General features: G+C 36.5%; 1 protein-coding gene across 1 annotated transcript in view; it reads left to right on the forward strand.

Annotated features, from left to right (window-relative positions):
* SIM2 (SIM bHLH transcription factor 2) overlaps nucleotides 1–27,668 on the forward strand; it is a 35,492-nt gene extending 7,824 nt beyond the window's left edge. Inside the window, exons 2-11 of the mRNA XM_015826169.1 lie at nucleotides 8,350–8,432; nucleotides 9,552–9,641; nucleotides 11,833–11,941; nucleotides 13,818–13,903; nucleotides 17,940–18,139; nucleotides 20,574–20,680; nucleotides 22,239–22,386; nucleotides 24,126–24,294; nucleotides 25,498–25,903; nucleotides 26,926–27,668. Coding sequence (XP_015681655.1) covers nucleotides 8,350–8,432; nucleotides 9,552–9,641; nucleotides 11,833–11,941; nucleotides 13,818–13,903; nucleotides 17,940–18,139; nucleotides 20,574–20,680; nucleotides 22,239–22,386; nucleotides 24,126–24,294; nucleotides 25,498–25,903; nucleotides 26,926–27,647 — 2,120 coding nt within the window. The 3' untranslated portion in view covers nucleotides 27,648–27,668. The remainder of the gene's footprint in view (nucleotides 1–8,349; nucleotides 8,433–9,551; nucleotides 9,642–11,832; nucleotides 11,942–13,817; nucleotides 13,904–17,939; nucleotides 18,140–20,573; nucleotides 20,681–22,238; nucleotides 22,387–24,125; nucleotides 24,295–25,497; nucleotides 25,904–26,925) is intronic.

The following is a 27,668-nucleotide window of genomic DNA, read 5'->3' on the forward strand; positions in this document are numbered from 1 at the left end:
ACCATAAAACCACCCACCCTTAATTCAATATTGTAAGGAATATTGTATACAATATTGTAAGGAACAAGAGGATAGTCAAGGAAAGAGAGGTCCCCACTAATGGGAACAGATGGCAAGAAGGTAACAGGCAACAGGGAGAAAGTTATGAAGCTGATTCTGCCTCTGGCTTTCCCTAAAGTACCTCACAGGATTGTTGAGAGGATAAAGCATGAGAGGAAATACGATTTCTTTCCTCTGAGAAAAGATGGAGTTTAAATGTATTTTGTTTTATTGGAGTTATTGGTGAAGTATTGATCAAAATGTGTAAACCTTCCTAAATATGAAGTAATGCAAATTATTTCCAGAGATGATCTCAGGACTGGAATACTGGAACATGAGGGAGCTCTATGGCTCAGTTAGGACTGATCAAAATCCCATTGACAAAGGGGATTTTAATACATGCAAGCATTCCTACACCAGATTGTTTTAGAGCAGTTTTTCTTATCCTCCGCAACTTTAAGATGCATGGACTTAATGCTCAGAATTCCCCAACCAGTTGACATATGCACATCTTAAAGTAGTCAAGGTTGAGAAATGCTGTTTTAGAGCCAACTCCAGTTCTGTTTAAAGTGTTTTCTTTTTACCACAATGCAACTCAGTTCAATACTTGATTACATTATATTGTTATGTACATGGATAACTGTTGAATTAAGAAGCATGGCCTGGATTTTACCATCATGGTTTTGATTATGTTACTAATTATGTAATTCCTTTTTAAAATCATTATTTTGAGACTGGATTAAATTAGGAAACCCAACGTCCTACGTAAGAGATTGCTTCCATTAAATTCTCTTTGGACTTGTTAAAATTACAAAACTGCAGTCTTTTAGCACAGTTTTATGCAATTTATCCCAGTAAATCTTTCTTAGCCTTTGAATGAGATACATAAAATTGTGCTAATAATATAAATATATGGAAGTAATTATTACTAATTATTAATTACTTACCAATCTTTTGGACGTGCCTGTGGAAAGTGCACCTTTTATAATAAATGTGGACTAAATGTTAAACAATAGTTATTTATGCCAGGGGAGGTGACTGTGGTTAATTTGTGCATATTGAGGATGTGCAATCCTTTGCATTTCTATTTAGAAGTGAATGTTCTTTTCGCTTCTGAATGTTCAGTCTCAACCTGAGGGTATTATAAAGAATGCTTTTGAACATGTGCAAATTATCACCTTCCTGCTACTAGGCCATCTCCTGTGGCTTGCATTAATCTCTGAGAAGTGAAGCTATCTAAACTGGCTCTCTTTTTCTCTTACATGTTAAGTGCTAGTTAGTGTCTAGAAGGAAGAAGAAGCCTCATTTTAATAAATATAGGAAAGATGGTTAGCACTTGAGCATTCTAGGAAAAAGGCTGGGGAAGAATTACATTTCTCCCTGTAGAATGCAGTCCTAAGGGAGCTCCATCCAAAGGCTTAGGCTGTATCTTATTCCCAGATACTCGCTCTGGACTCTTTTGTTGTGACACCTTCTTTCTCTTTAGGTGGCTCCCTTTCTTCCACCTGCCTCTATACTGGGCAGCAGAGCAAAGGGCAGATTTTTCCCACTGGTTTTAGGCAGTGATGGGATGCAGCCAGTTCGCACCAGTTCGGCAGAACCGGTAGCTAATTTTTTTGTTGCAGAATGGACTTCCAGAAGCGACATCCATACAGAGAACCGGTTGTTCACCTATTTGAATCCCACCACTGGTTTTAGGGCAACTGTTTAAGGTTTCAGAAGAGGAACATTCTGATTTCTTAGATTTCCTGAGGCAGGCTGATCTGGGATGAGCCGACCCTCCAAGAGTCCCAAGTCCTGGGTTTCCTAAGCTTGGGCTTGGGACGGTTGTAAATGGAGTTGAACCGTTTCAAAGCTCCCCAAGAACACAGGTTGAGAAATGGCGACTGAACGGGTTGGCAAGGCTCCAGCCCGAGCAAAGGGAACCTCCTGGACGGAACTGACCCGCATCCTCTGGCTGTGAAGGAGGGCCTGCTCGTGTGATCCGCAATTCCCGGGAACTCCTCGGCTGCCTCCTGCCGCCTCCCTCCTCCCCCCATTCTCAAGGGAGAGGCTGGAATTCAGCAAGGCTCGCCAAGCTGCCGTCTGGAGCTGCCGTTCTGGTTTCTATCCGCCAGACGGAATAGCCCTTCGGAGGTCCCTCGCAGGTCATTGCCCCCAAACAGGCTGCCTCTTCGAAAGGAGACCGGGGGGGGGGGGTTGAGGGTGGGTGGGATTAAATCTGGCTTCAGGTTGGTGAATGGTGTATATTCTCGCCTCGATTGTCAGCCGAATAATTCAGTCTACAAGTCACTCAGGTATTAGGAGGAGCTCTGCGGAAAAACGATTAAGTGGCGCTTGAAAGCGTTTAAATTGCTTTTGGTTCCGACGACTGTTTCAGGCCCAGCAATCTGAAATCATCTGAAGTGTTGTGCAGATGGCCGTAGGTTTCCAGACCAGGGGATCGTCGTCCCCCCCCCCCGCTCTCCTATTTGCACTTTTTATTCCGCCGTTTTCCTTTCAAACTTTTCCAGCTGTAAGTAGCGACATTCCTGCAGTCCCTTGAATTCCCGCCGACAGAAAAAAACCGACCCATTCTTTTTATAAAAGGCGGTAGGCGCGTCATAATAGCTCCGAAGACGCCAGAAGTGGAGATAATGAGATAACAAAACTTATAGTAAGTAAAGGAGGAAAGGAAGGGGGGGGGGGGAAAATAACCGAGATCACCTTGCAATGGGGGGACTTTATTGTCTTGAAGCAGTTGCGTCTGTTTTGACAGCGACGAAAAGGCCAGGCCGGAGAGATGAAATGCACCTTTGTACGAGACGCGAACATTGGAAAGCTAAACGCCAAGGGAAATAGCTTTTGCTTTCTGCCTGCTAGGACACTTTTCGAACTGCAGGATTTTAAGGGTCCTGCCCCATCACGGGGTCCTCGTCTGGAGCCGGAAGACTTTCTGCCCAGATTGGAGATCGAGTCTTAGCAAAGCACCTTCGCCACGTACCTCTTCTGCGATGTATAGGACTAGATGCCAACATTGAAAGTCCTCGGACGCGCTCAGTTTTGCAAACTGCTTTGATTCTGCGGTTTAGGACAGCTGTGTGCCGGATTTTTATTTTTTTTTAAGTTGTTGTCCCCTCGCTGTGAAAACGAAAGGAACTCTCACAATTTCCCCTCTCTGCAATGTTTACCTGGGACGAAAATCTCCCACTCTAGTTGCTGCCTAAATATATTTTACCTGGTAGAAAGTCATGTAACTAGGGAATTCGAACAGAGGCAGAATACAGAAATACACTTTTTAAAAAAAAATGGAATTCAACTACAAATGCAACAACTTACTCTACGTTAGATAAATTCTGATAAAAAGAAGGGGATCTGGAAATGTTTCTATGCTGAAGTTAAGCGAACTTGAAAATATACTTTATTCAATCCTAGTCACTCTGATCTCCGGGCAATGCATTCTTAGCCCAATTTGGCAATATGAAGAAATCACACACACGCACCCAAAATTGGCAAAAAATTCCAAACTGAATGGCTTAGGAGAAAGCTCCCTAGGCTCGCTTCTGCAGAGATCGGTGGATAAAGTTGCTTTTAAGCCGCTGATTCCCTCAATTTAAATCTATTGTTTTGGGGGCCAGGCTCTCTTGAGCTGCAGGCACTTGGCTTCACTGGTCGGATTACAACAGTGAATGTGGCTAAAGGATTTCAGCTTTAGATTTCATCCAGACTTAATGAGTCTTGCAACTCTTAAAAATCCCGCTACAATTACTGCGAAATAATATCAAAGAGAGCCAACCTAATACGCTCTGCCGTTTAGGTCAAAGAACGAATTTGTCAGCATACACAATTTTATCGGAGCAGTTGCCTATCTTTAAACAATCCATTTCTGAATCTCTGAATTGTTCTTGATGCAGTTGAACAGCTGACTTTTGATTTAATGCCATAGCGAAGCAAGGTATAAATCATGGTTTTGTAATGTTTTGAAATATTTCTCTCTCCGGAATGAGACAGTATTTTCAATAGGAAAAGACACCAAGAGAAAGGAATACACTTCAGATACATCTGGAGGTATCTTGAACCAAGAAGAGGAGCCACAAATCAAACTGCGTTCTTTTTCTTAAGAAAACACAAATGTGGATTTGCATCTCATACTATACGGCCAAGTTTTTCTTAATATTCGTAGAAAAAAAGTTAATTTTCTGAACTGGCATCTGCAAAGCCCAGATTCCAATTATTCAAATCAAAGAAATTTATAGATTTTGGACATACTAACGAAGTGCTCGGGGGGGGGGGCGGGGGGAGAATCCACAAAGAGATAGTAAGGCAAGTCCAATCGTTGAAAAAATCTTGTTCGTTAATAAATCGAAATGCCCTGGAACCCTTATATCCGTGCAGGATTTCTCTCCTGTTCCGGCTATTTGGAAGTACTGTCCGAAGTCGACTCGGTGGAAAGACTTGTTTCATTTTATCCCAATTTATTCTGACGCTGTTGTATCTCGCCTGAGACTTAAAATATATCTTCATTTTTATAGTTTTGCAGGGAAAATAGTTCGGTGTGTTTTTAAAAAGGAAGGTCTTATAGTTCTTTCCCCTCCTCGCCCCCACATTTCTTTGTAGACGGTTCCCTTGTTACTAAAAGGCAGAGAGAGAGAGAGAGAGGCGCACAGAGTTCATGGTTCTGCATGAGCTTGTTTCATTAGGAGGCGCCGCGCAGCCCCATCTCCAGACCGCGGGTGCCTGCCATGCAGCCCCGCAAATCCAGAGAACAAAGGCTGAGTTCCTCTGTTCTAAAGGCTGGGCCTGGTTTAGGCAAGCCGCTTCATCTCTCCGTCTGGATTAGCATTTCCCAAACAAAATTAGCAAAGCCGCAACCCTCACACTTGTTCAAAGCCTTGTAGAAGATTAACGGTTACAACAGCTGAAACGTTTAGATATCCCCGTTTCTCTCAAAGCAGCCATTTGAAGCCAATTTATTTCTTCTAATGGTTTAACACAGGCTTGCACCTCCGCAGAAGCGGGTGGGGGGGATCCCCTTTTCGCAGTGTTTCTCAACCTTGACCATTTTAAGGCATGTGGACTTCAACTCCCAGAATTCCACAGCCAGCATTGCTGGCTGTGGAATTCTGGGAGTTGAAGTCCACATGCCTTAAAATGGTCAAGGTTGAGAAACACTGGGTTATGGCTTCAAAACCGTCTTAATGGTGGGAGTTGGGAGCGGCCTGCCAGCCTGGCCTCTGCTGAAGCGCACGTCCACAGCCAGCATTGCTGGCTGTGGAATTCTGGGAGTTGAAGTCCACACGCCTTAAAATGGTCAAGGTTGAGAAACACTGGGTTATGGCTTCAAAACCATCTTAATAGTGGGAGTTGGGAGCGGCCTGCCAGCCTGGCCTCTGCTGAAGCGCACGTGTTGACTCCCCTTCGGGGAAACCACGAGTCCGAGCGCAACAGGAGCGAACCTAACCCTTAAGGGGGAGCATCTCGCCGTTGGACTTTCCGGGACTGAAGGGAATGGGCCCGCCGGACTGAGGGCGAGAAAAGAAAAGAAAACGGGCCCTTCCTGAGTTCCCTCACTTCTGCCTGGGAACGGCAGGAGAGCGACGGGACGCTTTGCATGCTGGGAGATGCGAGGGAGCCGGCGCAAGATTACAGCGGGAGCGGCCCCGCGAGCGCGCTCCCTCCTCACTGCTACGAGAATCCTTTGGCTGCTTTGAATCGCGGTCAACTTTGCGGATTTCTCTGTTCTTGTGACATGCACCACAACCGCCTCCTCTTCTGGCGGAATAGGTCAGGTCTTATTGTCTTGGTTTGTTTCGGAGCAGGTTTATATCCCGCCCTAATCGCCAATCTGTGGGCAGTTTGCAATCAAGAGTTTGCAGTTGAACTGAAGAATCCGATTCCAAGGATTCTGGTTAAAATAGATAAAAGGGAATTTTTTAAAATTCAAATAAAACCAAAATAAATAAGAATGGAACCCACAAATTATCTTGGCATAGCTCTGGGGAAAAAAAAAATACCTACCAGAAACAGAAGTTCAAGGAACAAAAGTTCAAAAGTCCAGGCTGGTTAGTGGAGATGATTAAGCTTGGTGCAGCATCAAAGTGAAGGTGTGAGCAAAAAGAGAATATTGTTCCTCCATTATGGAATTGCTAATATCAGTTAAAGGTGAATGTATTGTATTGAGGTTGTGAACCTAGGAAGTGAGGTTATAAATATTTTTTTGCCTTGTTTGTGGTAGAATTGCACTATTGTAATGACACCATTTCCCTCTCGTGATTGTGGGCCACTGGTTCTGCTTCATTGAACCAGATACTAAATCTGGCTCCAGAAAGAGCTTTTCAACATGCTAACAGTTCGGTGGTGTGCAGTATTTTGTGTTTCAAATATAATAAATAATAAGAATGAAACAACACTAGCCGAATTATGAGAATCAAATTAGATTGCGGGACAATGGAAAAAAGATGACTTCATACACAGCTCAGCAGAATGGCACTGAACTGCAATTCTGTTGCAGAAGCAGAACATCAGAGGAGAGAGATATTATAGGCAAATATAAACTATTGAATAAAAGTATAGTAATTTGGGTTATTTCTCAAACCAAGCAACTGTGCAACTGTTCCAAATGACAGCAGTGCTTTTAGTAAAGAGTCAAGTGGGAAAGAAGAGACAAATAAAAAAGTCAACTTACATATAAAATGCATGTAGCCATGCTTATAACATCTGGTTGCAATAATTCAGATAAATGCTAGATGGCAGCAGAAAGGGATCAATGATTCTAACTCCCGCAAACGTTTTGCCTTATGTTATGCTAGTACTATATCCAAATCAAAATTGAATAAAAGGTTCCCACTGGGAATAGGCTGTCACTGTCAAATTTGGTCAGTAAATAAATTATGAAAGTGTCTTTTCTATCCCCAAAGCTCCCAAACATGTACAATGTGTCAGTTTGGCCCCTTTGTCTTCAAGATTTGGTAATATGCCAAATTCCTGCTGTTTTAGGGCTGAAGGACTTGTACAGTAGGCAGGCTGAGTTCCCACATGCTTCAACAAAAAGGTGGGAAGCTAATTTCTGGTGTCTTTCAGTTCACAAAAGGAAGCTTATTTCTGGATGTTTTCCAAGGGTGGAGATAGAGTCTGGATATGTCTTCCAGATGAAAATATCAAAGTATTTGATGGAAATTATTTCAGGAATGCCTGTAGAATGCTGTGGAACTGCAGTGTTTTGAACCAGTCCACCCATTTTGTTTCTTATATACAGTATAAGGATCTTATTTCAGAATATAGGTGACAATTTAGGTATTCTTAAGAAACCAGGATAAATTAATGGTCTTGATTCTTCAGACAATACATGTGGCAAGTGCTTTGGTTGGGGAAGAGAGTGGGATTTATACTGTCCAGATGATGGCTAGCTGTGGTATTTCCAATGGCCAGAAGAACTAGACTTTTTTTTGAACCCATGCCTAGTGGGTGTTAAAGGTTTTGGCAGATTGTTTATTAAGAATGTGATTGTTCTGTAAGGTCATTCCCCAGATTCGAGCGAAGTAGCAACATTTGTACTTTCTATGGAAATCTATGAGGGGAGAGTAGCACGATTAAGGGAGGGGTGGCATATCCTGTGAAGGGAAAAAGGCAGGAAAGATGAAAAACAAATGACTTTACACCAAGGCATCAAACTTTGTGATTGTTCTGTTTTTCTCTGAAATTGGAGTTTATAAGGAAAAAAAGACAAACTTGTAGAAGGAACACAATGAATCCACTGAAGCAGTCACAGTTGGAGCAAAGAGACTAAACCCGCTTGACTGCTGTTGCTTTTCCTGTATCCCAGAGCTAACTGAGACTTGTGGTGATTACTTGGAAATTCTGAGAAGGTGCAAAAAAAGGACTCTTTTGAAACTGCATTTAGTCAGGTTCTGATGGCTAATTTGAGGGAAACCTATCTGTGTTATGTGAAATTATCCCTTAAAATAGCAATTGAACTCCAAGGAACATGTGAAGACAAAAAGAGAAAGGGGTGACAGAAGATGAGATGGTTAGATAGTGTCATCCATGCAACGAACATGAATTTGGGCAAACTCCCGGAGGATTGGGGGGGGCTTGCATGCTATAGTAGTTGATGGGACACGAGTTAGCAACAAAACAGCAATCATGGATTTGATGTTCTACAAGAAAAGGTCACCTAGCCTCTATAGATACAATAGAGGGGATTCTCCCACCTAACAAATCCTACCATTCTCTCTTTCGCACACATTCTCTGTTAAGGCCACTTGGTTTTTAGCCATGACTTGAGATATTGTCATCTATGCCTTGACTGAAGCTTCTTGATTTTTTTTCCAGGTTTGGGAGATGCCTGGGGACAACCAAATAGATTAGGTCCCTTGGATAACATTGCAAAGGAGCTGGGTTCACATTTACTTCAGGTAAAATCTTTGGGATGTCTTCTCTGGTAAGCAATGGCTTCCAAGGGCCTAAATGAGTTTCTCCCATGTTTGGCATCTGATACATTGCAATGGAAAAAAGAGCATGGCAGGGTTTCTGCCACTGAACTGTGGTAATTTCACTATTTTTCAAGCAACCTTTTTAAACCTTCCTTAAAAATATTTAAGAAATACATATTTTGACAAAGGTAAAAATATTTGCTTGAGGACATGGAGTAACACTGTCAGTCAGAATAGAGTAAAGCTTTGGTAAGATAAAAATTTAATTTGTACTTTCAAGAATTGAAGCTAAGATGTTCAGCATTCAAAGCAAATGTTCTGCCACTAGATTACACTACTCTAAAATTGCTTCCAAACACCCATTTTGGGGATTGGAATGGAATTTTACGGAATATCACTTTAGTGCTTTAAAGCAGTTTTAATTTTTTAAAGTTGATTTTATTTGAATTTGTTAGATTTGGTACTTTAAACTAGAAAGTTACTTCATTTTTACTGGTTATTTTTTAAATTCTATTTGTGAGGCCTCAGGCAAGCATTTTGTAATAGGTCAAAAGAGCATTTTATAGCCATATTTATAGTTTTAATTTTCAAAGAATTTCCATGTTATCCTTTTGGAAATTATAATTTCATATTTTAATGACATTTTCTAGGTGTTTTAATTTTATGTACAATTTTCCAAGAGTCCATTTTTCAAAGAATCCTCTATTTATAAAGACTTTAATTTAAAAGACAAAGTAAAAATTCCCTCAAGCTAAAATTAAATTTGTAAAATATGAATAATTCTTCCAGCCAGTTAAGATTTTTTTCTCTTTTGAGAATACCATAACAGAGCTTCTGTGAAGAAATATTTTAAACTTTATCATCTTGATACAGTGAATTTAGTTGCTGCCTATGCAAAATTATCATACCTAAAAAGAGAATGATTTAGAAGTGATTTTTATAGCAAGTATATAGTAAAGACTTTATCAGGCCAATATGGGTAATATCCTTTTAATATATGTTCTTCTGTAGGGGGAAATTAAAAACTTCTCACAAGGAACTTGACTGTAAATTGTAAGTGGTAAGCGTTTGCTCTATTTCTTTCTTCTTTTTTTTTTACAGACTCTGGATGGCTTTGTTTTTGTGGTAGCGTCTGATGGCAAAATAATGTATATCTCAGAAACAGCTTCTGTTCATCTAGGTTTATCCCAGGTAGGAATAAGTTTTTGTCCCTCTGTTGAATGCTATGTTGGAAAGGTATCTAATATTATCTTGCCAGAAATATACAATGTCCTGCCTTGTTTGATTTTACCTTTTTTTTTTCTAAACAAGCAAATAAATTGTACGTGGATATTGCAAATCTGGTGCTATTGACAAATAATTAAACAACTCAGTTATCAGCCAAAAAATAAAAGAAATTAAGAACAGCCCTGGTTAAAATGGAGTATCCCAGCTACCCATTAATTGTTAATTGATAAGGTGCTTGTAATTTGTGTCTCATGTAACCTGCATCTGTATAACCAAATTATTTTTCCCATCGTTCTCATATCCTCATCCCAATTTAAATCCTGTATCAGTCTAGACTAGTGTTTATCAACCTTGGCAATTTTAAGATACGTGGATCTCAACTCCTCAGCCAACAAATTGCCAAGGTTGGGAAACATGCATTTGGTCAAATGAGCAGCCTTTTAGTAAAATGTGTTAGTCAGCAAAAGTACTATCAGACTCCTCCTGTCTTTCTGCCATTGTAGGCCAACATGGCTCTCCTCCTAAAATGTCAGCCACCTTTGTAGCTCACAATTCAAAAATGCAATGCAACCAAATCCTTTCTAACTGGGTTCAGAGTGTCCTTTGGTGAAATAGATGATATAAAGAGGGTAGCTGGAGCAATCTGATTTTTGCAGATCCCTCTAGCATTGCATTTCTGTTCTGGAAATAAAGAAAGAGATAGCATCAATTAATCTACCTTCCAGGTTTGAATCTCATACAAAGTCTAGGTTAAAATAATAAGGTGACAAGTATCCTTCTAATCTGGATATACCTGGGATTTGGGGTTGCAAGAATGTTGTTGACTTGGTTCAATATGTCTTGCGAAGATGGCATAGATCCGTGGTGGCGAACCTATGGCACGCGTGCCACAGGTGGCACGCAGAGCCCTCTCTGTGGGCACGCGCGCCGTCGCCCCAGTCCTAGGCCTTCAGCTGGGTTTTATAAAACCTTTTCACTTTAGGCCTTCACCGCCATGTGCAAAAAAAAAAAAGGTTCAATTAATCAATTTTAACTTCTCGTGGGAAAAAAAGATCTCGCAAAGTTGGAATTGATTGATTGAACTTTTTAGTCCCACCCAGTCTGCCGTTACCACCGCAGCCATGCCCACCATTTGGGTCACGCCCACCCAATGGGCCACGCCCAATCGGCACTCGACGATACATAAGTGGGTTTTTGATTGCAGTTTGGGCACTCAGTCTCTAAAAGGTTCGCCATCACTGGCATAGATTATCACTAATGTAGAGACACTACTTCATAGTTTTTTGTAATTTACATCTATTGCTGGGAGACTTTCAAACAACGTTTATGTTCTTTAGCATTAACAAATAGAAACTAAATGTAAGATAATGATGGTTGGCTGGATTAAAAAGTGAACAACCTAGGATCTATCAGGTGTGGGTCAAAACAATGCCAAGTAGCAGAGCTAGTTGTAACAACTGGCAAATGTAATTCATTAACAACAATTGGATACATACTGTTTTTCTAACCAAGAATGGATGGGGGGAATTGCAAATTAAAACTTGGAGAACCATTGCATTTTTATATATAACATTTGAGTCTAGGATTCTTTGCTATATTTTCCCCTAATATTGGCAATAAAACTATCTCATCAGGCTGTTTCTTGAATCTCCGGCTGCAAGTCTTTTAGTACAAATACCAGTCTTAGTGAAACTTTGCAGAGTATATTCGATTTTCAAGCCATGTCTTATATCCAGAACTGTAAATAGTGTAGCTAATTTGAAATGCTCAAATCCTGCTAATTAGCTTTATAGAAATATTTAAAGGCTTTTAAAACTAACTTCCCTTATGAAGAATGGGAAAATAAAAATAATAGCAGTATGAAAAATGACTGTAGAGATTCTTAACATTAAAAAAGATAGTTCCGATATATATATATATAATAATCTTCAAGCCATCTTCTGTGCAATAAGTTAGAACTGCCATAGTTAGAATTAAGTAGACAATATCATTTTTGGTCAATAGCTGCTTTTGAATCAAAGTAACAACTCACATTAGAAAACATGTAGTAAATTATATGTAAATCAAACATAACGTATAAGGATTTCTGAGGTATCGTATTAAAAGATGAGAGAACTTGCAGTAATTCTGATTTTATTACCTGTTTTCTTGGCAGGTAGAACTAACTGGTAATAGCATTTATGAATATATACATCCATCAGATCATGATGAAATGACAGCCATTTTAACAGCTCACCAACCACTTCATCCCCATATTTTACAAGGTATTTCATGCTTTACTTAAATGTTTAAATAAAAAAGATGGTAAAATATCAAGCTGAGCTTTGCGCTTTAACTTTCCTTATGCTAAAATCTTGGTAAATAGCCAAGGTCTATATACTGTTACAGCATCTTTCTTCTTCTGCCAAAATTTGTACTGTTTGTTGCATATGTGGCTTTTCAAATTTACTTGAATACTTAAGTGCAATTTTAGGATTATAAGCTACAGGTATCCAATAATAAAGGCTGTGTTCTGAACAACAATTATTTACAGGATATGAAATTACAAAAAGTGCCACAGAGAAAAATGTATGAAAACACATGAAAGACGGAAGAGAGTAAGAAAGATTGATTTCATTCCGTCATCTCAGGGATGAGTTTGTGGTCCTTAAAGGCACAAATGTAATTTCACAGAAGTGTGTAGAGAATCTTGTTTAATAGTCATGTGCAATCTGAGTGAATAAATACAATTCATTACAAAAAATACCAGTGCCTATTTTTTTTATATACCATGACATATAACAGAACAGGCTCTTTACTTATACAGGGGACATTTTATTTTAGAATTATTTTTGAAGTCAAACATGTTGTCTTTGAATCTCCAAAGACCGGAAAGATATAATTGAAGAGACACACTTGATAAAATCAAATAATTCATTTTAAAAATTACATCTGTGACAGATAGGCATTTTGTGTTTATAAATTGCTATGCCATTTTGTTAATTGGGATCTTGTTTCAGACTGGATATGTAAATAAATATCTGACTTTGGATGGATATTTATATTTCTTTCCTGGATTATATGGTCTTCAGATAAAACACATACCTTCAATTTGATCTGTAGATTTGAATCAAGCTCACAAAAAGAGGCATGGATAGAAATATAATGGCTATTTTTCTAGTTTTATATCTGAGTATAGCATGAAGTTTGAATAAAAAGACTGGAATTCTTCTAATTTATAACAGGCTTATGGCCAATATATATACTATTAAGAGAGAAGGAAAAGCAAAAATATTACCTATAGTTATACCTTGCAGAAACTATCCTGTTGAATCATCAGCATGGTATATATCTGGGGGATACTGTTATTTTAGAACTATGTAATCTATAAATAATAATTTTTACTTTATTTTTTACCCTGTTCCTTAACAGTGTACAATGTTTGATTAAAATAATTATTGAAATATAAAACAAATAATAACAATTGAAAAGATTTAAATCTTTAAAATCCCAGCCCATAACATACACAAACACACAAATACACACAGAGATATTGTTAAGAGGGATGGTCTGTTTGATGAGGGGACTTTTAACAAACTTCTCTTATACCTAGCTTACAGGGTCCTCCATGAGAAATTAATCCTCTTCTGAAGTTAGATGGATAACATAGATTATAGCATTATTTTGCCATGATGCCATGATTCTCTGATGCCATTTGTATTTTTCTTTGCATGTCTTACGAAACCATTTTATTTTGGAATAATTTATCATTTCTATTTTTAATCATATAATTGTGCATTGCTGTGAAATGAGAGGATTGTTTTTTATATGAGTGCATGGTTCTCCCCATGATATTGTAAAAAGTGAAGATGACAGACACAGTACACTTTGCCTTTGTGTGACCACATTACTGAGAATCATAATTTAAGTGATTTTTAACATTATGATGCCAATAATTAAATTTAATAGCATTTAATTTTCTTGAAATACAACAACCATGAGCAAGGTCATTAATATATTCATACTGGACAAAAGTAATAACGCTGTCTTGTCTTATATATTTAAGAATTGTAAGAAAATATTTTCAAATACATGGACAGTAGCCAAATGAGAAACTTAAGTAGCATGCTTGTATTTTAACTCTTTATATTTTGTCTGCAGAATATGAAATAGAGAGATCTTTTTTCCTGCGAATGAAGTGTGTCTTGGCCAAGCGAAATGCAGGATTAACAAGTAGTGGTTACAAGGTAAAACACAGTTTTATTTAAATATTATTTCAGAATATTTAATTTCATACACTCAACTACATCAATAAAAAATGGTGGGCCAGTGGAGGCTGAGCTAAAATAATTTTGGGAAGTGATATAGTGAAACAAAATTTACTGTGAAATTCTCCCCCATTCTGATTATAGTTGGGGGATTAAGAAATGAGGTAAGATATTTCTGCAATCAGAAATTCTCTGTATACTCTTTCTTGGTGACATATAGGTTTTAGCCTCCTCTCTTTCAATTTTTCTATCTCTCCTTTTGTTTTCATCCACACACTGGCTTTTTTCTTTGTTCACTCTATTGCTACCTGGAACTGGAATTGTTCATTTTTGGTACTGACTCCTTTGTTAGTAATTATCTGTTACTAATACGTTCTTCACAAGATCTCTGATTTATGGTTTTTTTCCTGACTTCTGCCATAGAATCCTACCTATCATTACCTTGAACTCTTAGGCTGAGAAAAGAATTCAATTACACTAAATTCTAATTTCCATTAGGACCAAGAATTCCAGTATGACATGGCTAATTTTTCTCCAGTATTCTGGCTGTTTTCTCTATAAGGGCATAACCACTCTTAAACTGCTCCTATCCTATGCTCATGCTGGCTTGACTGTCTCTCTCTCTATATTTTAAGAGCTCCCTGCTCCCTGTCAACTGCTTAGGGATGATATTACCTGATTACTTCATCAAATGCTATTATATATTATTATATTATATTATATTATATTATATTATATTAATTATATTATATTATATTATATTATATTATATTATATTATATTATATTATATTATATTATATTATATTATATTATATTATATTATATTATATTATATTATATTATATTATATTATAATTATAATATTTTTATTTGATATGATCATTAGACTAAACGAACTATAGTGTGTGTTTATATGTATATGTATATGTAGTAGTTTATTGTTTAGTCTAATGATCAAAACAAATCAAATAAAAATGTAATATAAAAGTATTTGATGAAGTGATCAAGTAATATCATCTCCTTACTAGTTGACCCAAATCTAATATAGATAGGAAGTTCTTAATTGAATGTGACAGTCTTTCCCACTATCAACACACATACATATACAAATGTATAGATATATAAAGTTAAAACATCAAAATGGTGACATATGAAGGCATAGTAAAAAGTTTCAACATAAACATTTTTCCTAGATCTTTCCTAGCTTTTTCTACAGCCGCTGTAGGAAGTCTTTCCCATAAGCACAGTTGTTTCTCTGGCATGTAAAATAGGTTCAAAATGTGGCAGAAACATTTAGATTTGTTTTAGTTTCCTAAACTACCAACTTTCTTGCTAGGCTTTCTTCCTTACTTCACCTGACTGGAAACAGAGCAGAAATATAACTAGCCCCCAAAGAAAGAAAAATTGTAATTAAAATAAAAACTTCAAACATTCCTACTAGATTACAAAGCATTTTTCATATCAAGGAAGTATTATACACATCATGCTAATGGGAAAGGCCTACTGTAGCAGCAGACTGTCATTTAGAAAAAACTGGGAAAGTATGGTTGTTCCCCACTTTTGTAATGTAGTCAAATTGCAGGGTTGGCCTGGAAGGAAATGTTCACAGCAGCCAAACCAGGCAGCATTGCCTGAACCAACACTACTTAGAAAGTAGAAAAAGGAACACCTGCCTAGTGATGACATTGAGGGAAGGTGATGGGAAAGTACAGGGCAATGAGGTGTGTATTTGCTCTCCAGAAATGATTGCTAGCTCATTATTCACAGGCAATCTGACAGAATAAGCCCCAAATCTTTCCAACTGATAATTATCAAGTCCAGGTTAATTGACCCTTTTGTGCCTGCCTCCCTTCCCATAGGTGAAAGTTTTCAGTAGGATAATTCTGGAACATCAGGATGAAGTCCATCATCACTATCATTTCATACCTTTTGATCTTTGAAAGAATGGCATTTGTTTTTGGAAAGCATTACTTGCATTTTCCCCTTGATTGGGCAGGTAATAGTGGATACCGGCAACATTACTATTATTATTCTTCCATTTATTTAATTCAGATATTCTTTGTAGTATCACCAAATTCATTTACTTGGATTCCTAAGCAAATGTTAATATTTTTGATATATGCACAATTCTATTACATGTCCTATTAAGGAAAATGGTTTTTCCAGTTCAATCATGGGAATAATCTGATCATATTTTTGTTACGACTGTTGAATAATGTGTGTCATTTTTGTTACATCTATTGAATAATGTGTACTTTTAAGCACATTTTTCTTATTTCCTGTATTCTGAGTCTTAGTTATAAATAATGAAGGCATTGAAGTTTATTTCTGAGTGATTATGATGTAATAAATCTATCATAGCAACATTTCCATATCCTTCAATATTGCACAAATCTTTGTCTACCATTCTTAATGTATATGTTTTCACAACATACATTATGAAACATCTTGATAATGTGTTACTTTTTATACAAAGGCTTCATTAAGTTTGCATGTGCCTGTCCATTTTGTATTAGAACACATACTAAGTAATACAATATTCAGAAATACTGAACATTCATTTTTCTTTATTAGCAGTAAAATAAATTGCAATTTGAATATCAAAAGTATCTATACATGTGTTTTATCAATTACAACAAAGCTTTTGGCTGATAGCACATAAGCTATGGGCGACTTTGTATGATCTTGGTGTCCCAAACCACCTGATCAGGTTTATCAGATCACTGTACACAAATCAGGAGGTAACAGTGAGAACACTTGATGGTGACACAGATTGGTTCAGGATCAGTAAGGCAGTTATATAGGGATGTATTTTATCACCATTTTTATTTGATCTATATGCAGAAGTGATCATGTAGAAATTAGATCTGGAACTGCCTGATGTTGGAGTGAAGATTGGGGGAAGAACCATAAATAATTTGAGGTATGCAGATGATACAACACTATTGGCTGAAAATAAGGAAGACCTGGAAAAATGATCTGGAAAATCAACGACAAAAGTGAAAAAGTAGGATTGAGTCTTACATCAGGAAAACAACAATAACGGCCACAGCTGCAGATGGACATGAGATGTTTAAAATCAACATGAAGAAAACTGAATTAGTTCAATTTATCTTCCTTGGATCAAAAATTGCTCACAATGGCAGTTCTGCTCCTGAAATCAAACACAGGATAACCTTAAGTCATATTGCAATAGTAACATGAATAACATCTGGAAAAGCAGAGATATTGATGTAATTACAAAAACAGGCTAGTTAGAGTAAACCTTTTTCCTATAATGATGTATGGGTGTGAGAGAGTTGAACAATAAGAATGGCTGATCGAAGAAGAATTGAAACTTTGAACTGTGGTGCTGGTGTAAATTACCATAGACAGAGTAATTAACAGAGGGGTGCTAAATCAAATGAAACCAGACACCTCATCAGAAGCTAAAATCATAAGCCTACATCTAATTTACTTTGACTATGTCATGCATCCAAATTCATTGGAGAAGGCAATGGTGCTAAAAATGATTAGAGGAACAAGAAGGGGCAAGCAAAGAATCTGCTGGCTTGATACCATCAAATTTGATACAAAGATGAACATCCAATAAGTGAAAAAAGCTGCTTTTCAAGGTAGCATGGAGAACATTTGCCTATAAAGTCGCCAAGAGTCATACACTACTGAATGGTTAAAATAACAACAAATTGGAATTTAAAAAGCCAACATGGACTAACTAAATGCAACTATATTGAGTCAGGGTCTTCTCAGTTCTTTGTTAAATTAATACAAATTTATATGTCAATTTATATCAATTTATTAATTATAAATTAATTTAACAATGTTAAATTAATATCATGCAATATATTTATTCACCATTCCTAAAAATTAATAGTCTCTTGCAGCAGACATTTTAACAAACTGGACAGCAAAAATAAATATAATAAAGAGAAAAATCCTGGGTTTTGACTCAATATCATTAAAAGGCGATCTATTTTCTCTCTCTTTACGAATACTATTTTTGTCCATACTAGGTGATCCATTGCAGTGGCTACTTGAAAATTCGGCAATATATGCTGGATATATCTTTGTACGACACCTGTTACCAAATTGTGGGGTTGGTTGCTGTAGGCCAATCACTACCGCCAAGTGCAATTACTGAGATCAAACTTCATAGTAATATGTTTATGTTCAGAGCAAGCCTGGACTTAAAGCTTATCTTTCTGGATTCCAGGTAAGTAAAAGTTTTTGAAACATAACTACTCTAATTCTTCATCATGCTAGGATAACTTGCAGAAGATAGTTTAAAAACATAAAAATTAAAACAATATAAAGAAACAATACAATATATACAATATACACAATTGAAGAAGTAATGTTCTCCTTGGATTGATAGAACACATGCTAAATCAAATCACTTTAATTATTTAATAATTGTTTATTGATAGGAAATGTTTAATAATTGTTTATTGATAGGAAAGTGAGTTACCTATTTAATACCCATGACTGCTTTTTAGCAGCTACGTAAGCAAAACTGAGTGAGTTCACTTATAGATATGGAAGCACAATTAACAGTATATCTGCCCTATATTTAAGTTCACTATACATTTGACTTCATTGTACCTTGTTCTGAATTGCTCCCACATTAACATAATTTAGAAATAATGAGGAAGAGTTCACTCAATCACAATATGAAAGGGAGCTTTAGCTTTTGAGAGAACCAAATGTTAAATGTTAAAACATTTGAAAAGCTAAAACGAATTTGCCACAAATATTTGCCAAAATTGTCTGCAAACTATCAAATATGCATTGTCAGCATATTGTTCTATTACTTTGTATCCTCGGTTAGTATTTGAAATTGTGTACAACACTCAATGCTTCCAGAAAATCTTATTTCTGATTACTAAAAAAATTAAAAATAATGTAGGTGTTAATTCTAATTATTAAAAAATAACCTAAAAGTAAAAGGAGATAATTAAGTAAAATGAAGAAAAATACTAAAACTACTTTTAATATTAAATCTAAATATAGTGTTATATAAATATAAATAAAATATAAAACTAATTAAAATATAAATACAAAAACTAAAATGAATAAAAAATCAGCAGCTCATTACAGAGCTGTCACTCTATCGCCATCTTGAGTGGGAGTCCTGTTAGTTGACTTAGGCATTTAAAAAAAATATTTCCTATCACATACAGAGTTCTACCCATCCCCATCCCACTACTTAAAGCATGAATATGCTCAGGCAACTATTTTTTATATTTCATATGTTTATTTGATGTCTTCATTTCATCTTCAGCCTACAACTCAGGAGCTTTAAATCATTTTTAGCTGCTCTAGTTTTAAAGCAGCATTTTGTCTTCTCCCAAAACAATTTTATCATGAACACAATTGTAACACATTTCATTTATAATGCAGTTGATTATGTAGTCAAGATTATGATCTATCCAGCCTTCATTGGCTGTTCTAGGCTGCTGTGAAAACACCCCTCCACTCCAGTCACTAGGCTTTACTCTCTATGGGCATTTTGATGTGTACTTTCCAAAGTACATGTCCGCTCTGTCCATGCAAGACAGATTAAACCAGGAGAGTATGGACAGAGGAATGATGAGGCAATTGTTCAAATTAGGATCCAACTTCAGAGTGAAGGCCAATCCAAATATCAAATTGAAATTCCCACCACAGAACACGGAATATAAGGTATCTGCAGGGAAATTGTTCCAATAAGGGGAGGGGATCTGGTGTATGCTCTTAAATAGAATTCCTGGGTGTGCTCAATTAGAAAAGTTAATGTCATTCTTCTCAAGGAGCCACGTTGACCTTTGCTGCTTGGCCCTCTTGAGCAGGCATGTGATTTAGGCCTTGACATTCTTCCAACGTCTGGCTCTGACTTGTTACTGTCGGAATCAGTGGCCAACTGCACTGAATCACACCCATTATTTCTACATAGCTGACAGGCTATTGCCTCTTGAATTGTAGGCCAGAAGTAGTTTAGATTCTCTTTAGTTTCAGAATCAGTGGAGGAATTCACAATAGCTCCTTTTAGGTACTAATTTAGCACTTTTGAAAAGTTACTGGATCTGGGTCAAAAGTTGATTTAAGATACATTGTCTGCAGCTGGATGTTACTGGTTCTATCATCACTGAACACATTACAGGCTTGCTGCTGCTTTGATCAACAAAGAGTTGGTGCTGCTATAGCTTTTTATTGTTTTTATTTGGGTTTTATTAGAGAACTTGTTCCTGATTGATCATTCCCTCTCACTTCATTCCATGCCCTTATTTTATACATGTAACTTATTAGCCAGGTTAATTTTGCACATAGGTTTAGCCAGTGCTTTTTTTGTAAAAAATAAAAAATAAAAAAGGTGCTGGAACTCACACACGTCATACAACCCGCCTTGCCTACACTACAAGGTTCCATCCCAAAAAGGTGCCGGAACTCCATTCTGGGCGTTCTATGACAAAAAAAGCCCTGGGTTTAGCACTGTTTCTGCATCTATGACCTGTTAGTTGAGCAATTTGATAAAAGGCTAATGGATGGAGTTGCCAGTCCCAATTATGGTCAGTAAGTGAGGACTATCTGTACTTCAATTTCTAGAAATCGGGGAAAAATGACAACTTGTTTGCAAGAGTAATGCTTCTTGGATATATTTTCTGTTTTAGAGTCACTGAATTAACTGGATATGAGCCCCAAGATTTGATAGAGAAAACTCTTTACCACCATGTGCATGGATGTGATGTGTTTCATTTACGATATGCTCACCACCTTTGTAAGTAACAGGAAACAAATAATGTGCAGTGTTGATATAGATGGGTTTTCAATTGAATGTATATGTTATGGATATTTTCAGACATGGCATACAAAAAATTGACATGTGAAATACATAATTGCTACCAATTCTGCCCCTGCCTTCTACCCTATTATATTCTCAATTGTACATGAGATGTTATGTTCTGAACATAATCTTTAACAACCAATGATGTGAAACAATGATCTCTTATTGTCTTAAAATTTGCTTTGATGAGAGAAGGATTAGTAGGAATTACTAAGAATTCTCAAGCAGTGGTCACATGCCTGTTGAATTAAGATATAAAGAAAACATAGTTGAAGTAGCCTGTCTCGCAAGAATAGTCCATTTAATAGTCTCATGGTATATCAGGAACTGAAGATAATTAAGAAAGGTGGCTTGATGGAACAAATAAATTAATAAATTCAGTAGCCTTTTGAATAGAGGCAATGGCAGTGAAGAAAGGTCCACACAACACTGTCCAACATATTGGAATTCTCTCCAAGAGAATTTTTTCATCATATTCTGGACAACAGAGTTGGACATCCTTGTAAGTGCTGATAGCTTCTTCACTGCTCTACCTTTATAATGGAAAGGAGAATCATCAATCCCATATTCTTTTTCTTCTCAGAACGAAGGGATAGAAAGATGTTTAGAAAAGACTTACATGTATCTAAATAGAAGATTAACCAAATCTGACCAGTTAATTTAAAGAAGATTTCAAAAATCTTGGTCAGCATATAAAGGAAGATTTTTTTCTAGAAAAATATATCTGAGATTTCTCATCTGATCAACTTATTTTAATGGAAAACTTAGATCAAAACAAAATTACTCTCTTTTTGAGAAGGATGTGGATTCCTGAAAGATTGCTGTGAATGAAATTATGTTGTATCAACTGACAAATGGGAATGAGGGTGAGAAGAAAATAAAATATGTTAAATTTAATTTTTTTGCAGCCATAAATGTATTATTTTATGTCAAAAAATTCCAAACCCAACATTTCTGTTTTTATTACATGAACATGCTTTGCAAAAACAGTATAGGTTGCAATGGAGGCATTGTGAGGATATGTAATCCAAATTTTTCTTTGCTATGACTTAATATTTTAGATCAATAGTTGTATGTGGAATGTTAATAGTAAGTTCGGTGATGACCAAACTATTGGCTGATTTGAGACTGAGTTTTATACATATAGAAAATAAGATATAAAAGAAGTTATCAAGTTAGCCTAAAGTAAGCATACAGCATGGGAGTTAAGAGTAAACATATGTAGGATTGTTATATTAATTACACAGTGGATTTTTGTGTTAGATTTGGGCAAAGAAAATATTTATATGTAAAAACTAACATAGAGAATTATGTTTCTTTTCCTGCTTGAAAACGTTCTCCTATGTATATTCTATTCGATTCTCTCCTTTTCTTAAAAAACAAAAAGAACAGTCTTATCTGAAAAGTTACAGTCCTGTAATTTTACAAAAGCCAAGAAGCTTTGGACCAGGTAGAACATAAATGTAATTCAATCTCTTTAATGTTTTTATAGTGTTGGTGAAAGGACAAGTCACAACCAAGTACTATCGGTTGTTGTCAAAAAATGGTGGCTGGGTTTGGGTCCAGAGCTATGCCACTATTGTACATAATAGCCGCTCATCAAGACCTCACTGCATAGTGAGTGTCAATTATGTCCTAACGTAAGTCCTCATTTCTTGCAATTATAGGCTGACAAATGTATAACTGTAGCTCCTTTTCATCTTGTTTGCATTTGCTGAGGGGGTTGATAATTTTAAAAAATACATTATATTGTCATGGGACAATATATGGGAATGACAATAAGCCATTTTTGGTTCTAGTATCATCTACTGTTTGTTTCAATGCCTGTCTTAGACAAGCAGCTACCAATTGCTTGTTAGTATTCTCCAGAAGGAATGTAGTTTCTTTTCCACTTGCGGCAGAAAAAGTTTTAATTGATCTTTGGCTGGGTTCTGAAAAATCTCTTACTCCCAATTATCCTGGAGTCATAATCTTAGGGCCTGGTTGTTTCAGCCACTTTATGAACTAACATGTGTCATTTCATTCACTGTAGAGTTGCTCTTCCTTCTTCCTTCCCTCCCTTTCTCCCTGTCACCCTCCTTTACCTTTAGATATATCTCCACTTTTTTAATAGGTGGGAGGCTTTTGTGCATACCCAATGTCTGATTAATATACAACACTCGAAGTATCTCTCATGATTTTTTTCCTGTTTTGGTAACACAGCAAAGCCACTAAATATGTTTCTACATACAATTTGCGTCAGCATACAGTACCTTTGCAAGAGTTATTCACATATAGACTAGATAAGCCAAAGACCTCTCTGTGCTGGCTTGTTTGATAACAGCAATATATTGTGGCAGGAATTAGAAATGTTGGTTCAGACATTTTTAAACTGAGCTGTTTAAACTCAGTTTATATCAACTATTGACATTATAACCAAGGCGCAAGTAACTAGGAACAGGAGTTGAGTTCAAAGCACTAGAAGTTTGTTGCATGCTATTTATACACAAGAATGAATCTGGTCTACTAACAATCAAGGCAAATTGGTGCTAGATAAGAGTCAACAGAATTCACAGGGGTATGGACTTAGGTCTCTTATGGCTGTGTAAGGATTCCATACTTACGATGCATTTGACCTGACCTTCGGGCTCCACCTGGTCATTTCCTACAATAATCTGAAGAAAGTATATCACATGCATACTAAGGTGTAATGGACCACAATAAAGTGGCAGTTTCCCAGGGAGGAGAGAGAATATTCCGGAAAGGGGGGTGGCAAGACAAGAGGCAGTACTCCCAGGATTTGGATAGGGGACATGGAAAGTAAATTAGGATGGTCACTCCCTAGAATCTCTCAGATGAATTGGTTAGGGTGAGAGTAGTAAGTTTAATCTGGTGAGATTCTGTCTATTGTTGTTGAACAAATAAAGAACTGAACTCTGGCTGAATCGCTCTTCATTGTTCTTGGGCTTAGCCTGACAGTAGACTTTCCTGTCGTCAATCCAGGCTGTGCTCAGATTATATCTTGAGTTTATATACAAGTTGAATGTGTACATAATTGCTATTTATATGGAAACATTATAAATTAACTTTATATTGTCAGTTGTCCATTTAGTTCTGTGCAACCTCAACCAGGGAACAAGTCTATAATTGCATGTTCCTAAATTATTCCTCTCTGAAAATAACTTTGGGGTTCAACTTTGAGGATTTTGATTTAAATTTCATAGATTATGAATGATAGTTGCCGGCAATTTCAAGGCAATCTTCTATACCTTTTGTATGGGATTTCATTTTAATATATGGTTTACACAGTACATTTAATACTGTGTTTATATGGATGGGTTCTTGGCAAAACTCAATGAGAAATGGTTATTCAACCTGTTGCTATGCTGTTGTCTTGCAGAGATATAGAATATAAGGAACTTCCATTGTCACTGGACCAAATTGCCGTTTCTAAATCACAATTTTCATGCAGAAATTTGATGTCTACCTCACAAGAAACAAGAAAAGCAACAAAACCTAGGAGTAATAAAATGAAGATGAAACTCAGACCAACTCCTTATCCACAGCAGGTATTTTTTCCCCCTTCCCTCTGGACAAAACTGTTCATATATAGTGACTACAAATTGACTACATCAGTTTGTGACCATTTACAAATATGTTTATAGCAATATTTAAAAGTTCATTTTCTGACTGATGCATCCATCTACAACCAAATTTTGTGTGCCTGACAAAACGCATATCAGAATGAGAGTAATGCAGATGTAGCTGTATGAGACTGAAAAAGGTGGCAGTAGCCAGTAATCTTTGCAGTGTCTTTCTTTGTCACAAGTTCACGTAACGACCATTTCACCACCTGATTTCTGGAACAACACACAGTTATTAGAGGAATGGGCGTACTAGTCACTAGACTTTCTTTGCTATTCAAATTATCAATATTTGCACCTTTTGTAATCTACAAATTGACATACTGGTCCATATATATTCAGGGACAAGAGTAATAACTGCTGTAGTGTCATTACTGTTGATCTTTGCTATTACTCTATTATCTCTATAGATTTTTTTAATATCACAATGGCATGGTTATATCAATAACATACTCTTGTGATAATTGTTATATGTAATTTAAGTAGTAACATATTTTTCTTTTTGGACACTGGCACCAGTCAGGGTTAAAGATTTTCTCACTGCTCCCATTTACTGCACATCTCATCAAATGCTGACTTGTAGAGACCATTGTTTTTGGTGCCACAGCACTATTTCTCATAATACCTTAGTTGATTATGTTATGAAGATTGCACTTCTTTGCATTAAAAATAGAAAGTCTCCTAGCCTGACCCAGTTGGTCTTTGTTATTCTCTGTTCCATTTCAAAACATGTAAAGTTTTTTAGTCCTCATTTTTTTACCCTAATATAAAAAAATTAAAATCTACATGGTTCAAATGCTATTTGACAAAACAGTTTAGACAGCATCCTTACTGAATTTTTAAAAAAATCTTCTGCAATTGTGGTCACAAGTCGAGGACTACCTATACTAAAAACTATAGCTTGTTTTGAACATCTAGGATTAAAGAGCAGGGTTTTCAGAGGAATGGAAGGAGGCCCAGAAAAGCTTGATAAAGGTTCCTCTCTTTAGAAATTAAGCCTTGTTAAGCTTGTCTCTTTTAGTGTGTGTGTTTCAAGGTGATTACTTGGTTGCATGCATTCTGTTACCCTGCAGTACTGACAGATTTCAGAGTCCAGTATTAAACACTTTCTTTTCTTTTCGTTTTCAGCAATACGGTTCCTTCCAGACAGAGAAGCTGGAATGTGGCCAAGTTGGAAGTTGGAGATCCAGCTCCGTAGCAAACTCTGCCACCATCCAAGAACAAGCCTTTCATTCAGAAAACAGTGAACTTTTATACACCGCACCGTACAGCTTACCTTTCTCATATCATTATGGGCACTTCCCCGTAGACTCTCATGTATTCAGTAGCAAAAAACAAATGCTGCCTTCTAAATTTGGCCAACCTCAAGGAACACCTTGTGAAGTAGCACGGTTCTTCTTAAGTACATTGCAGACAAGTGGAGAGTGCCAATGGCACTACACCAATTCTCTTGTTCCAGGGAGTCAATCACCATGTAAAAGTCCTGATCAGTCAGCATGTAATGTACGCCATAATCTCTTACAAAATTATGAAGGTGGGTATTATGCAAGCAATTTAAGAATAATGTTTAGATTTTAAACCATTTTTAGATTCTAATAACGTGTCATAGAGAACATTTGGATAAAATGTTTGATAATATAAGCAACTTTACATTAAATTATCAGATCCTTATTTGTATTTTTATAGGATTTACAGCTACTCTCATTGTATAGTTATTGTAATTGAACTCTTGGAAGTCAAAGGTGGTCATATTAAATCTAGAGTCTGAAAGACAACTCCAGATTCAAGAATTCTTTAAATCATTGGCAAATTTTGTTGCACCAATTCTTATATTTTGCACCTGGATATTGGCACCCACATTTGCAATAATGGTATTTTTATCTATATCTATTGTGGTTTTGTCAATATAAGCCTAATGTAAAAACCCCCTAGATTTGCATTTATTTTTTACAGGATGCGTTCATAGATCTGAACATCTCGGTCTATGAAGACGTACAGCCTTGGTTTAGGCCTCCTGATAATTGTATATTGCAGAGAAGGCAATATCATATTCTCACAATATTAACTGTCAAAGACTAAGATCTCATGAAAAAAAGAAAAGAATTCTTAAAATTAATATAATTAACTGCAAATGAAACTGGGAGTTTATTTTGCAGTTTCCTACAAAATAGAAAAAACATGGCAGATAAATAGAAACAAAATATTTTCATCTTTGAAATCTGGCATATTTGATATGAATTACAATTGTGAGTACAATTCAGGTCCACTTGATTAATAATTTCAGTCTTTAGAGATTCTGAGAAGCTGCTTCAGCTTCATCTTGAAATTTGGTACAGAATAGTGTTCCTTTTTCTCTTGACAATTGCATTTAGAGTGTAGCTGCTTATTCATTTCTTTTAATGTTGATACCAGCAGCTTTTTATTCTAAAATTAATGACAAATGTACCCAGTTGTATTTAATGATTTATATTCAGATATAGAAATTGCAGGTTTTTTTATTTTTTCTTCATCTTTTGAATCCTGTTCATCTAATGTATTTCTTTTTTCCCCCCTAAGTGCCACTACCACATAGACGATACAACTATGAAAGTACCTCTGAAGGTTTTACAAGTTGTGCTAGCTTGACACCCAATAGCAAATACAAAGAAGAAATCTATGATTCTGGCATTATAAAACACAGCAAAACAGAAAGCAGAATTTGTCCAGCACACCATCTCATTAAAGAAGAAAATAAAGTAGTTTTCAACAGAGACTTGCAAGAAAAAAACAGCATTAGTGAAAAGGCCTTTTCAAATTCCTCCAATTCCTTTTTATCAAAATCAGAATCTTTCCAAAATAAATCAATTGGACAGTTAAGTCACTTTGTCCCGGTTCCTACAGTATATGAACAAGCAAGAAGAATTTATATGAAAGAACCAAAATATGAAAATATTGCTAATCATGCTACAAATTTAAGTGAGCTGGAATCTGAGGACAGAATGATTGCAAAGCTTGACAGTGACCCTGAAAACGACCATACAGTGGATGTAAGACATGCAGGACAGGTTCCGCTTGTCTTTCTGAACTATCACCGAGTTTTAGCCAAACATGGCACATTTCAAACTTCTTCATGCATGGCGACAGGCCACATAACAGAAAATTATGGACACAATTCTGAGGACGTAAATATGTTTTACAAAAACCAAAGCCCCTCATCAGCTTCTTCCCCTGAAACTCACAAAGAATCCACACTTCCTCATTATATTGGAACTTCTGTAATAATAGCCAGTGGAAGGTAACAATAATTGAGCCTGTTATTA

Source organism: Protobothrops mucrosquamatus, unplaced genomic scaffold (assembly GCF_001527695.2).
Source record: "Protobothrops mucrosquamatus isolate PMUCROS unplaced genomic scaffold, P.Mucros_1.0 scaffold_207, whole genome shotgun sequence".
NCBI lineage: Eukaryota > Metazoa > Chordata > Lepidosauria > Squamata > Viperidae > Protobothrops > Protobothrops mucrosquamatus.